The sequence below is a fragment of the Orycteropus afer genome, unplaced genomic scaffold, assembly GCF_000298275.1.
Source record: "Orycteropus afer afer isolate SDZICR_OR568_19922 unplaced genomic scaffold, OryAfe1.0 scaffold00283, whole genome shotgun sequence".
In the NCBI taxonomy this organism is placed as follows: Eukaryota; Metazoa; Chordata; class Mammalia; order Tubulidentata; family Orycteropodidae; genus Orycteropus; species Orycteropus afer.
In genome coordinates, this window is record NW_006921870.1 from 3,654,687 (window position 1) to 3,670,720 (window position 16,034).

A 16,034-nucleotide genomic window follows, 5' to 3' on the forward strand; every position below is an offset into this window, starting at 1 on the left:
TACATAAAAAAATACATATATAACTGATTTTTGTTTACTGATCTTGTATTCTGTGACCTTGCAAAACTCAGTTTTTCATTTCAAGAGTTATTTGTAGAATCCTTAGGATTCTCTATATAGAAAATTATGTCTTCTGGGAATAGAGAGTTTTCTTTCTTTCTCATCTGTATGTTTTTTATTTCCTTTTCTTGCTTTACTGCACTGGCTAGAATTTCCAGGACAATGTTGAAAAGAAATGGTGAGAATGGCTATCTTTGCTTTGTTCCTGATCTTAGGAGGAAAGCATTCAGTAAGTATGATGTTGGCTGTATAGGTATTTTGATGGAAGCATTTTCTGAGGAGCTCTGATGGTGCAGTGGTTAAGGAATTCGACTGCTAACCAAAGGGTCAGCATTTCAAACCCACCAGCTACTCCACAGGAGGAAGATGAAGCAGTCTGTTTTCATAAAGATTTATAGCCTTGGAAACCCTGAGACAGTTCTACTCTGTCCCAAAGGGTTGCTACGAACTGGAATCAACTCGATGGCAGCGGGTATCTTTTCAGGGTAAAGAAGTTACCTTCTATCCCAGTTTACTGAGTGTTTTTATTATGAATGAATGTCGAATTCTGTCAAATACTTTATCTGGATCTATGAAGATGATATGATTTTTCTTCTTTAGAATGCTGATATGGTGAATTACATTGAGTTTTAAATTTTAAATGCTCCATCAACCATACATTCCTGGGATAATCCAACTTGGTTGTGATATTTTATCCTTTTCATATATTGCTGGAATTTTCTAATATTTTGCTGAGCATTTTTATAGGTATATTCATGTGGGATATTAATCTATAGTTTTTTCTTTGTAATATCTTTTTCTGATTTTAGTATCAGGGTAACATTGACGTCTCCAATTTTCTGGAAGAGATTATATATGATTGCCATTATTTCTTCCTTAAATGTTTGGTGGAATTCACCAGAGAAGTTATCTAGACCTAGAGACTTCCTTGTCATAAAATGTTTAATTCTATGAATTCAATTTCTTTTATAGACATAGGACAACTCAGGTTATCTATTTCGTCCAGAGCTATGTTTCTGAACAGCTGCAAAACTGACATTTCTAGCTGGATAATTCTTCGCAAGATGAACTGCAGGATGCTTAATTACATCCCTGGCTTCTACCCAGTGGTTGCTAGTAGCAGCTCTCCTTTCCCATCCTACTTCCCAGCTGTGACAACCATGCAGACAAATGTCCTAAAGGATAAAATTGTTCCCAATTAAGAACCACTCTTCTTCAGTGAGCTTCAGCAGTTAGTGTATTTCAAGGAATTGGTCCATTTCAAGTTGTTGAATTTACAGGCATAAGGCTGTACATAATATTCCCTTATTATCTTTTTAGTAATTTTTGTGGTCTGAGATGCTGTTCCAAATTCATTCCTGACATTAGTAATTTGTATTCTCACTTTTTTTCTTGTTAAGTTTGGTTAGAAGTTTATCAACATTTTGGATCTTTTTAATTTACTTTCTCTATTGGCTTTACTAAAGAGCTCTTATGGCATAGTGCCTAAGGCATCTGACTGCTAACCAAAAGACTAGCAGTTCAAACCCACCAGCCACTCCTTGGAAGGAAGATTGGGCAATCTACTTCTGTAGTGATATCACCTTGGAAACTCAAGGAGGGGTCGCTATGAGTTGGATCCGATTCAATGGCACTGAGTTTGGTGTTTTTTGGTTTTTTTTTTTTAATTGGCTTTACAGATTTATGAGCTTATCTTTATTATTTCCTTCATTTTGCTTGCACTAGGTTTAATTTGCTTTTCTTTCTAGTTTCTCAGGTTGGAAGCTTAGATCACTGTTTGAAACATTTCTTATTTTCTATTAATTTAACATTGTAAGTATTCATCTATGCACTACTGCTTTAGCTGTATCCCATAAATTTTGACGTTATGTTTTCTTTCATTCTCATCCAATTTAAAGTATTTTCTAATTACTCTTACGGTTTCCTCTTTGATACATGGGTTACTTAGATATATGCTGTTTGATTTCCAAATATTTGGGAATTTTCCAGTATTTGCTGCTACTCATTTCTAGGTAAATTCTGATATAACCAGAAAACATGTCTATATGATTTCTATTATTTTAAATGTTAACATTTGTTTTATAGTTCAGAATATGTCCTATCCTGACAAATGTAACATGTGCACTTAAAAAAGAAATTGTATTCTGCTGTTAAGTGTTGTAAAAACATCAATCAGGTCAAACTGATTTGATAGTCAGTTTATTCAGGTCTTGTATGACCTAACTGGTTTTCATCCACTTTGTATCAATTAATGAGAGAGGAGTATAAAGTCTCCAAGTCAAATTGGGAATCTGAAAAAGAAATGCTTTAAAGAAATAGGTTATCTTACCATTTTGAATTTGAGCCACTTTTTTAGAGATCTCTCCAATAATCTGTGAAATAAATAAAAGGTAATAAATATTCATGACATTTGAATATTCCTGAAAGCACAGGGAGAATATAATTCAAAATCAGTAATTAAAAATACTTAGAATTCCAGTTTAAAAAATGAGTTAGATAATAAAAAGCTATCATAGACGTATTATTGCTACTAAAATCAGATTGACCCAAAACGTACCTGCCGTCTCCACTTTTCAGCTTTGGGCAGTTCTGTACATTCTGAGGCAAGAAAGGGTCTTCGTTCCTAGGGAGAAGCAAAATGCACGTGTTGCCACTATAATAGTTATAAGCTTCTTATAATATTCACAGTTGATTCAGACTGAGAGCCTAAAACATATAATTATCTAAATACATTTGAAGTTTCAGTTCCAGGTGATCCTCATCAAGCCTACAATTCACTCTGGAATCTCTCTTTAGGAAACAACTATGAGGCAAAAACATTCATCTTGTTGTATCCAGTGGTAAAACACTGGAAATAACTTAAACATCCAATTATTATTATAGTGAGATTCTATTCTATCCTTTTGAGAAGTGACTAAATAAACTCGATTATATCCATTTCATGAAAATATTTATTCTACTTTAAGACGTTTATTAGTGTTTAGAACAAAGACATGCTTGTATTATTTAAAGTAAAAAGAGCAAGATATAAAATTGTATTTAATGGGCTAATTAACTAGGTTAAAATATATATGTGCATAGAAAAAAACACTGGAAAGAAATATCCAGCAAATGCTGATAACTGTAGTTGTCTTTGGGCAGTAAAAATATAAGAGACTTTTCCCCCTCTTCTTTTTATTTTTCTTTATTTTGCAAGTTTTCTATGAATATTGCTTTCATAAATAACATCTGTTGGTAACCGTTGAAGGAAAATAGTCTGTGTTTGGAAGGGTCTTCGTAACATTCTCTGTACTTTCGTGTACATTTGAAATTTCCCATAATAAACACGTTAAAAGGAAAAAAAAAAACAGACAACACATAAACATATGTGTATGCATGTATGAATTTAAAAAAAATAAGAAAGGAAAATATCCTAATAATGGTATATATTATCCCTAGCCTGGCTGAATCTCCAGGAGTTAAGTTCATTTACTAGTTTCAGCTTAGAGCTGCTCCCTATCCAACACTCAGTATTAAACAGAGCTGGGATAGTAAGGGAACACAAACATTATGTTGCTGAGGAGATGGAAGAAGTAACAACCAAATTATTGCACTGTCCCAACTACAGGGCAATACACTTGGAATTCAAGAGTACAGACTCTTAAGAGTATCAGCAAGTAGGTTAAGAGACAAATACTAATTTGGGTGAACGGAAAGGCAATAAATCAAATCGAGTGACCAACACAGTAACACTAAAGAAAAGGAAAACACAGAGAGGTGCACAAGAGGTACAGAAAACAAAAAAATAAATAAAATTTTGCATATATGATACTACATTATCAATGATAACAAATATTAATCTATGGGTAAACAGATGGGTAGACAGGCTGAACGATCAGGTGTGTCCAGGCAAAATGGAATATACCCACGACCATATATAAGGCTGCTGTTGTTGTTAGGTGCTGTCAAGTCTTCTTCCGCTCACAGCGACCCTACATACAACAGAATGAAACTGCCCGGTCCTGTGCTAGCCTCATGATCTTTGCTATAACTGAGCTCACTGTTGCAGCTACTGTGTCAATCCATCTTGTTGAGGGCCTTTCCCTCTTTCACTGACCCGCCACTTTACCAAGCAAGATATCATTCTCCAGAGAATGATCCCTTCTGACAACATGACCAAAGTAGGTGAGATGAAGTCAGGCCATTTTCGCTTCCAAGAAGCATTCTGGCTGCACTTCTTCCACGACAGATTTGTTAGTTCTTTTAGCAGTCCACAGTACTTTCAGTAGTCTTCACCAACACCACAACTCAAAAGCATCAATTCTTCTTCATTCTTCCTTATTCACTGCCCAGCACTCACATTCATATGAGGCAACAGAAAATACCACGGCTGGGGTTAGGCACACTTAGTCTTCAAGGAGACATCTTTGTTCTTCAGCACTTGAAAGAGGTCTTTTTGCAGCAGATCTGCCCAACGCAATGTCATCTGATGTCATGACTGCTGCTTCCATTGGTACTGATTGTAGAACCAAGTAATATGAAGTCTTTGACAACTTCAATCTCTTTTCCATTTATCATAATGCTGCTTATTGGTCCAGTTCTGAGGATTTTTGTTTTCTTTATATTGAGGCATAAGCCATACTGCAGACTGTAGTCTTCAATCTTCATTAATAAGTGCTTCAAGTCATCCTCACTATCAGTAAGCAAAGTAGTGTCATCTGCATATCACAGGTGATTAATGAGCCTTCCTCCAATCGTGATGCCATGTTCTTCATATAATCCAGCTTCTCGGATTATTTGCTCAGCATACAGATTGAATAAGTATGGTGAAAGGATACAACTCTGATGCACTACCTTCCTGATTTTAAACCATGCAGTATCCCCTATTCTGTTTGAACAATAGCCTCCTGAACTATGTACAGGTTCCTCAGGAGTACAATTAAGTGTTCTGGAATTTTCATTCTTCTCAATGTTATCCATAACTTGTATGATTCACACAATCAAATGCTTTTGCATAGTCAATAAAAAACAAGTAAACATCTTTCTGATATTCTTTGCCTTCAGCCAAGATCCATCTGACATCAGCAATAATATTCCTCATTGCATGTCCTCTTCTGAATCCAGCTTGCATTTCTGGAAGTTCTCTATCAACATACTGCTACAAGTATTTCTGAATTATCTTCAGTAAGATTTCACGTGCATGTGATATTAACATTGTTCGATAATTTCCATATTCTGTAGGATCACCTTTCTCTGGAATGGGTACAAATATGGATCTTTTCCAGTCAGTTGGCCAGGTAGCTGTCTTCCAAATCTCTTGACATAGCTGAGTAAGTGCCTCCAGCACAGCATCCGTGTGCTGAAACATCTCAAAGGGTATTCCGTCAATTGGTACTATATATAAAGCTGTTGTTGCTATGTGCCGTCGAGTCATCTCCGACTCACAGCAATCCCTCCTTGGGTTTCCGAGGCAGTATCACTATGGAAGTAGATTGCCCAATCTTCCTTCCGAAGAGTGGCTGGTGGGTTTGAACCGCCAATCTTCTGGTCAGCAGTCAAGTGCCTTAGGCACTACACCACCAGAGCTCCCATATACAAGGCTAGCAGACGATGTTTCTATGTATACGTTTGTATGAGCCATAAGAATGTCCATATAAATAGAATTAATGGGGGCACAGTTATGACAACTTCTTAGGCACAGTCAACCACCATGATGGAACAAGTTGTTGGACTTGTGGGATTGGGACCATGGTTGCAGAGGACATAAAACTTTATTAGCATAACACACCAAAGGAAAAAACCACGTAACATACAAAAACATTGTTCTACATCCCACTTTGGAGAGTAGCACCTGGGGTCTTAAAAGCTTGCAAGTAGCTATCTAGATGTAACAATTGGTCTGCCCTCATGTGGACCAAAGAAGAATGAAGAAAACCAGAGACACATGGAAACAACTAGTCCAAGAGACTAGTAGATCATGCAAACCTTAGTCTACACGACCATGAGTCCAGAAGAATGAGATGGTGCCTGGCTGCCACTGTCAACCACTCGGAAAGGGACCAGGGAAGGAGATCCTGGATACGGTGGGAAAATAATGTGGAACAAAACTAATAATCATAAAAAAAGACCAGGGTTACTGGTTTGATAGAGCCTAGCGAAACCCTCAAGACCATGGCCCCTAGTTAGGCTTCAGGACTGGAATTGAACTCACTCCAGCCAAACAATGAATAGGCATATAGGATGAACACTTACATCAGGGAGATACACTCCTTAGAACAATGGATCATGGGAGAAAAGAAGGGCAGTTATTTGCACAGGGAGAAAATTCGGGGGGCAGGAATGCATAGGAAAAAAGGACCCAAGGAAGAGGAACTACAGGGAAGAAGTGGCAAGGGAGCTGTTACATTGTGGAGAATTACAGTCAATGTCATGAAACAGTATGTACAAAGTGCTGTATGGAAAATGAATTTGCTCTGTAAACTTCTACCCAAATCACAATAAAAATTAAAAAAAAAAAAAAAAAAAAAAACTTCCAGTAAGATGGAGGAACAGGCAGACTAACAACACAGACCCTCTTCAACAAAGAAAAGAAAACCCAATTGAGAGAGGTACAGAAGATAATCCTGGAGCCCTGAGCTTTGAAAGGAACTATACAGAAGTGGATTAGGCACCAACTAGTGGGAAAACCTGAATGAAAACAGTGAGTATGGAAACGATCGGAGTTGTAATCTACTCTGAACGGGACCAACAGCCTGAACGGGACCAACAGCCTGAACATTTCAAGTGGTGTTGGGACCTGAGAATTGACCTAAAGATCAGCCCTGGTCACCAAGAGCTGCAGGGAGGGACAACTGCTGGTGGCCTATGACTAGGAAGGGAAACAGGAAGGAGTCAACATAAGCTGTGGACTTTCTACTGTTTGAAGGGCTCAGCCATTTTGATTGTTTTCACGCGGCAGCCATTTTGGATATTTAAAGTGATCGAGGGCACAGTCATTTTGAATGTTTTAAGTGGCAGCCATTTTAGATATTCAAAGTGACCAAGGGGCAGCCATTTTGAATGTTTACAAGCGGTGACCATTTTGGATATTTAAAGTGATCAAGAGCACAGCAATTTTGAATGTTTACAAGCAGTGGCCATTTTGGATATTTAAAGTGACAGAGGGTGCAGCCATTTTGAATCTTTACAAGTGGCAACCATTTTGGAGTTTAAAGAGATAGCATTCTCTTTCAGATTCCAGAGACCTAAGAATAGTCTCTGTTTGCTAAGGTCGGCAGGGACATATGAAAGGCTGACAAAAGGAAAAGAGACAGGTAATGAGTGTGTAAGTGTTATCAACTAGCAAATAGAGGAGCACAGTACCCTGCTTGTGTAGATAACATACAAAGAAAATGAAAATCATGGGAAAGTCATTCCAACATACAGTCACCAAATAAATATAAACACAAAAACATCACAATGCTTCAGAGACAACAGAGTGTCACAATCCACACAAAGAAGCAAGATAAAGCAGGAGAAACAAGGGACCAGGATACAGACCCAAATATATCCCTGAGGAAGATGCAGCTTTGGAGCTCCCTGATAAGAATTCAAAAGAAATTATATTTAGGTATTTTCAAATGATTGAGAGACAGATCAAGGAAAATGCAGACAAAACCCTAGAAGAATTTTGGAAGAAAATACAAGAACAAAATGACAAAATAAACAAAAAATTAGAAATGATTCAAAATCTAGAGAGAAATCCAGAAGATTAATACTAAATTGTCAGAAATAGATAACACAATGAAAGGGCAAAGGAGTAGAATTGATGCAATGGAAGAAAGAATTAATGAGATTGAAACAAATAACTGAATACTTCTTTGGAAAGAAATCAATCAGAAAAAAAGATCAAAACAAACTGAAGAAAGCCTAAGGTTCATGTGGGATACCATCAAAAGAAATAACCTATGTGTCATTGGAATTTCAGAACAGGAAGAGAAAAATAAAACCACTGAGAAAATTGTCCAAGATTTGTTGGAAGAGAACTTCCCTGATATGATGAAAGATGAGAATATATCCATTTAGGATGTCCAACGAACCCCAACAGGATAAATTTCAAAAGAAAATAACCAAGACATATCATCATCAAACTCACCAACACCAAAGGCAAAGAAAGAATCATGAGAGAAGTATGGGGAAAAACGAGAAGTTACCTACAAGGGGCAACCAGTAAGACTAAGCTCAGATTTCTCTACAGAAACCATGCAGGTGAGAAGGCAATGGGATGGTTTATGTAAAACCTGAAGGAGAAAAATTTCCAACCAAGAATTATGTACCCAGCAAAACTGTCCCTCAAATATGATGGTGAAATTAGGACATTTCCAGATAAACAGAAATTAAGGGAATTTATTAAAACCAGACCAACCTTATAAGAGATGCTAAAGGGAGTCCTTTGGAAGAGAAGCAACAACAGCAAATAACAACTGACCATTAACACACATCATGACATAACCCAGAAACCAACCCAGCGATGGAAGAATCCAAAGTAAATAAGCCTATAAGATTGTAAACAGGGAACCAGAGACATCAATTGACAAATGAGGACAACTACAAACCAAAAAGAGGGAAAAAACTGTGCCGTTACAGAACTTCTAGATGGTAGGGATGTCAAGACAACGACAAGACAGAACAGACTGTTCTAAACCTGTGAAGAAAACTATAAATCAGAGAGTAACTTCAAACAAAAATGATAAACCTTCACATCAAAATCACAAAGAGGACCAGCACAAATATTTAGCAAATACTAAAACAATAGCAACAAAGGAAGTGATAACATGATTCATAAATAAAATGACCTCAGCATAGAAAATTATATGGAACCAAGAAATTGACACCACGAAAAAGCATATAACAAAAATGACAGCAACAAATTCATATTTGCCGATAATTACATATCTGGCAAGAGACTTATCTCTAATATTTATAGGAAACTCCAACGCCTCAACACCAAAGGAATTAACAATTCAATTGAAAAATGGGCAGAAGACATGAACAGACACTTCACCAAGGAGGATATTCAGGTGGCCAGCTAATACATGGAGAGATGCTCACAATCATTGGTCATCAGACAGATGCAAATCAAAACAACAATGAGATACTGTCTCACCCCAGCACTGATGGCAAGGTTCAACGAGACAGAAAATAACAAATCCTGGCAGGGATGTAGAGAGATTGGGACTCTCATACACTGCTGGGGGACTGTGAAGTGATACAAACACTGTGGAAAGCACTATAGTGATTCCTTAGAAAGGTGGAATTGCAGGTACCGTTTGACCAAGCAGTCCCATTACTAGACACATATCTGAGAGAGGTGAGACCCAGGATTGGAACAGATATATGCACACTCATGTTCCTCGCAGCACTATTTACAATAGCAAAAAGATGGAAACAACATATGTGCCCATTAGCAGAAGAGTGGATGACCAAACTATGGTACATACACATAATGGAATGCTATGCAGCACTAAAGAATAACACAGACTCTGCAAAACACCGCATAATGTGGATGAACTTGGAGGACATTATGCTGATAAGCCAATCACAGAAGGACAAGTATAGTATTAGTTCATTGTTGTGGAGGGTCAAGGAAAGGTTTACATATGGAGGGAAACTTTCTTTGTTGGCTGCCAGGGGTGGGAGGGGAGGGGAGGGAACACTGCGCAAAAAAAAAAAAAAAAGCATTGACCCATGTCACTTTAGTTTTGTGTATTTCACTGTACATAAATTATATTTCAATAAAATGCATTAAAAAAATCAAAAAAAGAGAGAGAGAGAATCAGAAAGTATAGAAAACAAAGAGTAAGATTTGAAGTTTCCCCAGGAGGGGGTTTTACTGCATTTATTCTTGAAATTTTACAATTTATGAGGAAGTTAAAACACTAACCTTCACTTTTCCCTCTTCTAGCTGAGCTTGGCGAAATCTTGCTAAGGCCGTCCTACCAGGGATAGAGAAGATAGTGTTAAATTCTGATCACAGATTTCTTATTACCCATGTTCCTGGATGGGGTAAACTGCTCATGGCCAGATTAAATGTCACTCACATAATACGCTGTGATTAAGAAATAGTAAGGGCTTCCATGTTCCAAGAAGTAAGGTTTACAAGGCCATTTGTGTTTTTGACACCCAAGTATCAATTTTATTACACTGTGTGTAAGGAGTGTATGAAAATCTCATCAGCCCACCATAATGAACAAAATATCCTAAAGACTGTATCATGAGGTGCACCAACTGTTACTCTCACAGTCCTTGTACCTTCTCCAGGTGAACCAAAGTTTATTCAGTATAAGTCTGAGAGCTGTCAGAAAACATTAGTGGGAAAAACAAATGGGCAAATGTGGGAATACTGTTGTAACACATGTAGAAAAAGAAATAGCTTCTCAAAGAGCTCATTACCAAAAGAACCAAGTTATTAAAAACTGCTCCATGAATATTAAGTTATGTAAAACTTCATCCAAAAACGAATTGATACTTACATGGCTTTCTCTGCATTTCTAGCCTTGAAGAAGAGAGAACAGAAAAATGTCAATGTTTAAAAAATCTTTCTTTTTCCTCCATTTCCCTTTTAGTTTAAAGTTTTGCTTGAACCAGACCATGAAAAATAGCAACAATGGAAAATCAAAAGAAGTACAAATCCTGTGACTTTGTTTTCTCTTTACCTAAAATTTTATTCCCCCACTGTTCCCATTCCTCGTATCTGGCTAACTCCTACTCAACTTTCAAAATTTACCTCTGTTATCACCACCCCGGAAAGTTCTTCCCTGACCTTCTAGTTGGGCTGGGACCCTTCCTTCATCTGGGCTTATACCAACCATGGCACTTACACCCAGCATGACAAATGCCTATTCCCTGTCAGTTGAATTTGGGGAGGAAAAATCTCAAGACTGGCTTCTATAAAGTGAGTTTTATGTAAGCATTGTCACATTAGTGACAATACCATCAAAAAGAGAATGTTTTCTGGGCTGCAATTTAAGTAGAAAGAGTACTTGCTGAGTAAGAGACTTGAATTTTACTCCCAACTTTGCCACTTACCATCCCTCACAAGTGGTCTCTTACAACAGGCATCATACTTCTTATCTCATGGGAATGCTATCTTGACTTAATGAGATAAGTATATAAAAGTATCAGCCATGCAGTTTATAGATGTTCAGCAAAGTGAGTGCAATTTAAATTTCCCTTCATACCCTCCCTTTCAACTGACACAGAAACAAACTTAGCAAATACTCAGTGGATAAATAAATATGACATCTATTATGGAATAAAACATAGAAGAGGCTCTCCCAGACAAAGCCACCATCTTGAAGGCTAAGGCTGTGTCCTACCTATTTCTTATGGTTAATTTTATATGTCAGCTTGGCTAGGTTATGGTTTCCAGCAGTTTGGCCAAACACGATACTCTTCCATAACAAAATCAATCAGGTGAAATGGCGCTTCCCTAGGGTGTGTTCTGCTTCCAGACTACAACTAGCTATTTTGGCAGAACTCTCTCTCTCTCCACCCTGCACTCCTTCCAGCACCTGACCTATGGACCTTGGGACACAAGCCTGCAGGAGTCTTCAGTATCCCACCTGACCATAATGATGTCAGTCAATCCTATGAAGTAAAGATTCAGCTATCCATCTATCTAAAGAGAGAGAGAGAGAGGGAGAGAGGTGGTTCAGGAGTAAAATTCTCACTTTCCATGTAGGAGACTCAGGTTCAATTCCTAGCCAATGCATCTTCTGCACAGTACTACCTATCTGTCGGTGGAAGCCTGTGTGGTAGTGCCTAAGGCACTTGACTGCTAACCAGAAGGCTGGCAGTTGAAACCTACCAGCCATCCTCAGAAGGAAGATGGGGCAATCTACTTCCACAGTGACACTGCCTTGGAAACCCAAGGAGGGGTCACTATGAGTCGGGTCCAACTCAATGGCACATAACAACCACCACCACCAAACTAAGATAGACTACAAAGAAAGGCCTAGTGATCTACTTCCAAAAATCAGCCACTGAAAACCCCATGTATCACAGAAGTTCAATCCACAACCGATCATAAAGATGGCACAGAACTGGGCAGTATTTCATTACATTGTGCCATGGGTTGCCATGAGCCAGAGGCCAACTCAACAGCAGCTAACAACAAATATATGTATTGTATATAAGTATATAGAAATATACATACACACACACACACACACAAACATACTTACATAAACATATGCACATTCATCATTAGATCTGCTTTTCTATGGAACTCTAAAACACTATTTCAATTGTCCATTAAAGTCTATGTATTTTAAGTGTTTGTTTCTCTGTGTTTAACACTGCACTGTTGTTAGCTGCTATCAAGTTAATCCTTGACTCATGATGACTCTATGCACAACAGTATTGGACCATTATGATCCACAGATAGGGTGGTATTGGTGTTTCTTTTTTTTTTTTAATTTATTTATTTTGTTGTTGAGAAGGAGTCCTGAACAGCAGGACTGAACCAACATGATCCACTGGTATGGTGGTGGTATTTTTTAATCTTATTTGTTGTTGAGAAGAAATGCTGGTGGTGCAGTGGTTAAAGTGCCAAAACTGACATGACAGCAACGGGTGTCACTGAGAATATACACAGCAAAAAAGACAATTCAAGTTTCTATATGTACAATTCAGTGACACTGATTACATTCTTCAAGTTGTGCAACCCTTGTTATCTTCCTTTTCTGAATAGTTCCTATCCCATTACCCTAAACTCACTGCCCCCCCCTAAGGTTCCTGTCTAATTTTCCGAGTTGTTGTTGTCAACTGGATTTCATACAGATAGTTTTTAACAAAGCATAATGCTCAAGGCAGACTGTTTTTTGTTTTGTTATTCTTTTTTTTAAAATTTTTTTACTAAGTAAGCTAAACACTGTTTGGTTTTAAGAAGACTTCAGGGTATATTTTTCGTTTAAGGTTAAAACATTATTTCAAGACAATAATTTCAAAGGTTCATCCAACCTCCATGACTACAGAAAATTTGAACTCCATGAGATTTTGACATTCTGTTCTACATTTTACCCTTTTTGATTAGGATTCTTCTGTAGAATCTTTGATCAAAACATTCAGTAATGGTAGCCAGGCACCATCCAGTTCTTCTGGTTTCATAGCAAAGTAGGCAATTGTTCATGGTGGCAATAAGCCACACGTTCCATTCCTTACTCTTATTCCTTACTCTTTTTCCTCTGTTGCGCCACTAGAATAGAGACCAACTGTTGTGTCTTGGATGGTCACTTGCAAGCTTTTCAGAAGACCTCGGAAACTACTAAATAAACTAGGAGATAGAGCTGAAGTACTAAACATGTTATTAGACCAGTTAACTGAGCTATCCCATGAAACATGACCCTAACCTCCAAACCAAGAAACCAAATTCCGTAAGGTGTTTGGTTATAGAAGTTTCTCCTACTATATGAAAGGAGAGCATTCCTATGAAACCTTTCATAAGCTGAAACTGCATAAAGCAAAGAAGCAATTGCCATTAATTTATATGGGAAAAATTTCTGAGTGTTCCATGACCCGAAAAATAACCTACAAATCATACCAAATGCCACATAAGACCTAAAATAACACTAACATATTGCATTCACCGACATAGTTCATATGGTGCTTTGATGCTGAGTGTACTTCCTGAGAAAGGAGCTTGGCAATGTCATTCTGCACTCTGCTTAGGGTGCACTCTGCCTCTTTAATGGCTCAGGACAAATCAAACACTGAATGCTAGTTCTGCTTTTCATCTTTTTTAGTAAAAGTGAAAGTGCTCTTCAGATTTCTTTGAGTTAGCAAAAACAGGTACTAAAGTAGGTCTTTTGTAAAAGCAGAGTGGCGTAAAGTGAACTTAAAAATTGGCAGATACCTGTACATAAGCAGCCTTGGCAGTTACTTTGGTCATTGTAGTTGTTTTAGGTATACTTTGCACACAACTTCTGTCATTAGTACTTTTTACAGGTGTACAACTTACTGACAGCACTTTATTTGCCTTTAATTAATTTAACTGGCTGTGCTACCCTACCCATAATTAATGCAATTTTCCATCACTGTTAACCAACTCTGCCTTTCCCCCTTACATTCCACCCCTGACAACCACTAATAAACTTAGTTCTCCACACATTTGCCTTTTCTTGTCGTCTTATATAAGTGAAGTCATACCACACATTTGCCTTTTCTTGTCGTCTTATATAAGTGAAGTCATACAATATTTTTTCCTTTTTCGAGTGACTTATTTCACTCAGCATAATGTCTCCAAGTTCCAGCCACACAGTAGCACGTATCAAGACTTCATTTCTCCTACTGGCTTAGTATTCCATTGTTAAGTATGTACCACATTTTGTTCATTCATTCATCTGTTGGTGAGCATTTATGTTGGTTCTCCTTTTGGGCAACTAGTGCTGCAATGAGATCCACAGAGTTTTCACTGGCTGATTTTTGGAAGCAGATCACCAGGCCTTTCTTCCTAGTCTTAGTCTAGAAATTCTGCTGAAATTTGTCTAGCATCATATCGACACACAAGCCTGCACTGACAGACAGGTGGTAACTAAGTATGAGGTGCATTTGTTGGAAACCAAACCCAAGTTTACCACAAAGAAGGTGAGAATTCTACTACTGAATCACCACTTCCTCCAAATTGTGCTAGGAATTCAACCATGATTCTTGTTTTTGAGGAAGCTCATAGTGACTCCCCCTAAAAAACATAACTTAATATGATAATAAGAGTGTGTATCCAGGATGATGGAAGTCCACAAATATAAATGTATGATGGAGAGAGTTATATAAAATGCCAAATAACTCCTGTAACTACAAATGTCAGAACTCAGGGTTTCTTCTCCCCTGCTATGGAATGGAGGAAAAAGATTCCCTATCATTGTAAGAGTTTAGAAAGGAAAAACCCTCAAGGCTACGTAAGGCAGTATGATGCAATGATTTGAGGAAAACCTTCTCAAAGAAAGGGCTGCATCTAGTCCACTGGTTTCTATCCTTCTTGGAATCTTATGATCATCAATCTGCAATATCTTCCAACGTATCTTCTATAATCTAACTATATAATGTCATCGGCATCTTATGGGGATTTCACTTAATGAAAATATTACAGTAACCAACATATTCGAGCATTTCCTTTGTACCAGTACTGTGCATTCTCATATTTACACATCATGGACGCTTCCTGAACTAATGAAGGAACCAACCATGTCAAACCAAGAGAGCACACTCTTATTCAACACTTCCTTTCCATGCCATTCATTCATTCAATAGTTATGGAACACCTACAACGTGTCAAGTACTGTGTTAGACATTAAAGAAGCAATGGTAAACAAATCTTACTCTCGAGAATCTTGTGGGGAAGACCGACAACAGGCGGTCTATTAAGTTGGTCTAATCAAATAATTCCAGAAATATATAGTCACAACCGCTCTTCATTTTTGCTATGGGTCTTGTGGGCAAACAATTTAGTTTTCACCTTGCACCGTGACTCTGGGCGGGCCCTTGCGCCTGTGTCTCAATATTCCTTCTGCGTAACGTAAAGAGTGTCAGTAGGACTAAAACACTTCCAAGATAATTAAGCAATCCCCAAGGTTCCACTTTTCTCCGCCAACTGATTATAACTACACAAGGCAGGAAGAGAACGCTCATGTTACAGCCGAGGAGCCCGAGGCCAGCAGCGGTGTCTCGCTGGCCCTCGGTGTCACAAGCGCCCCAGGAAGGGCTGGGATCTCTCTTCGCCTGTCCGCTTGCCTTCTCCCTCCACACCCATCCCACTCACCATGGTGTGGGGGAAGGCACCGCCCCCAGGCCTCCAGGGAGCTTCACAGGCTCAGCGAAGATCTACCCTGACCGCAACTGAAGACTACGCGCACGCAGAGACTGGAAAAGGCCGGAAGTAAAGGTAGAACTGTGTCCGGGACCGCAAGAAACGAAAGCGCGCTTCTGTGAGTCGGCTTCCGATAGCATCTGGACGTTGC

The 16,034-nt window shown here is 38.3% G+C and overlaps 1 protein-coding gene across 1 annotated transcript in view; it reads right to left on the bottom strand.

Annotated features, from left to right (window-relative positions):
• Positions 1-13,673, bottom strand: part of ISY1 (ISY1 splicing factor homolog) — a 43,897-nt gene extending 30,224 nt beyond the window's left edge. The window contains exons 1-5 of the mRNA XM_042782282.1: positions 13,668-13,673; positions 10,551-10,573; positions 9,962-10,013; positions 2,618-2,683; positions 2,390-2,432 (exon numbers count right to left, since the gene is read on the bottom strand). Coding sequence (XP_042638216.1) covers positions 2,390-2,432; positions 2,618-2,683; positions 9,962-10,013; positions 10,551-10,573; positions 13,668-13,673 — 190 coding nt within the window. The remainder of the gene's footprint in view (positions 1-2,389; positions 2,433-2,617; positions 2,684-9,961; positions 10,014-10,550; positions 10,574-13,667) is intronic.
• Between the last annotated feature and the right edge of the window lie 2,361 nt (positions 13,674-16,034).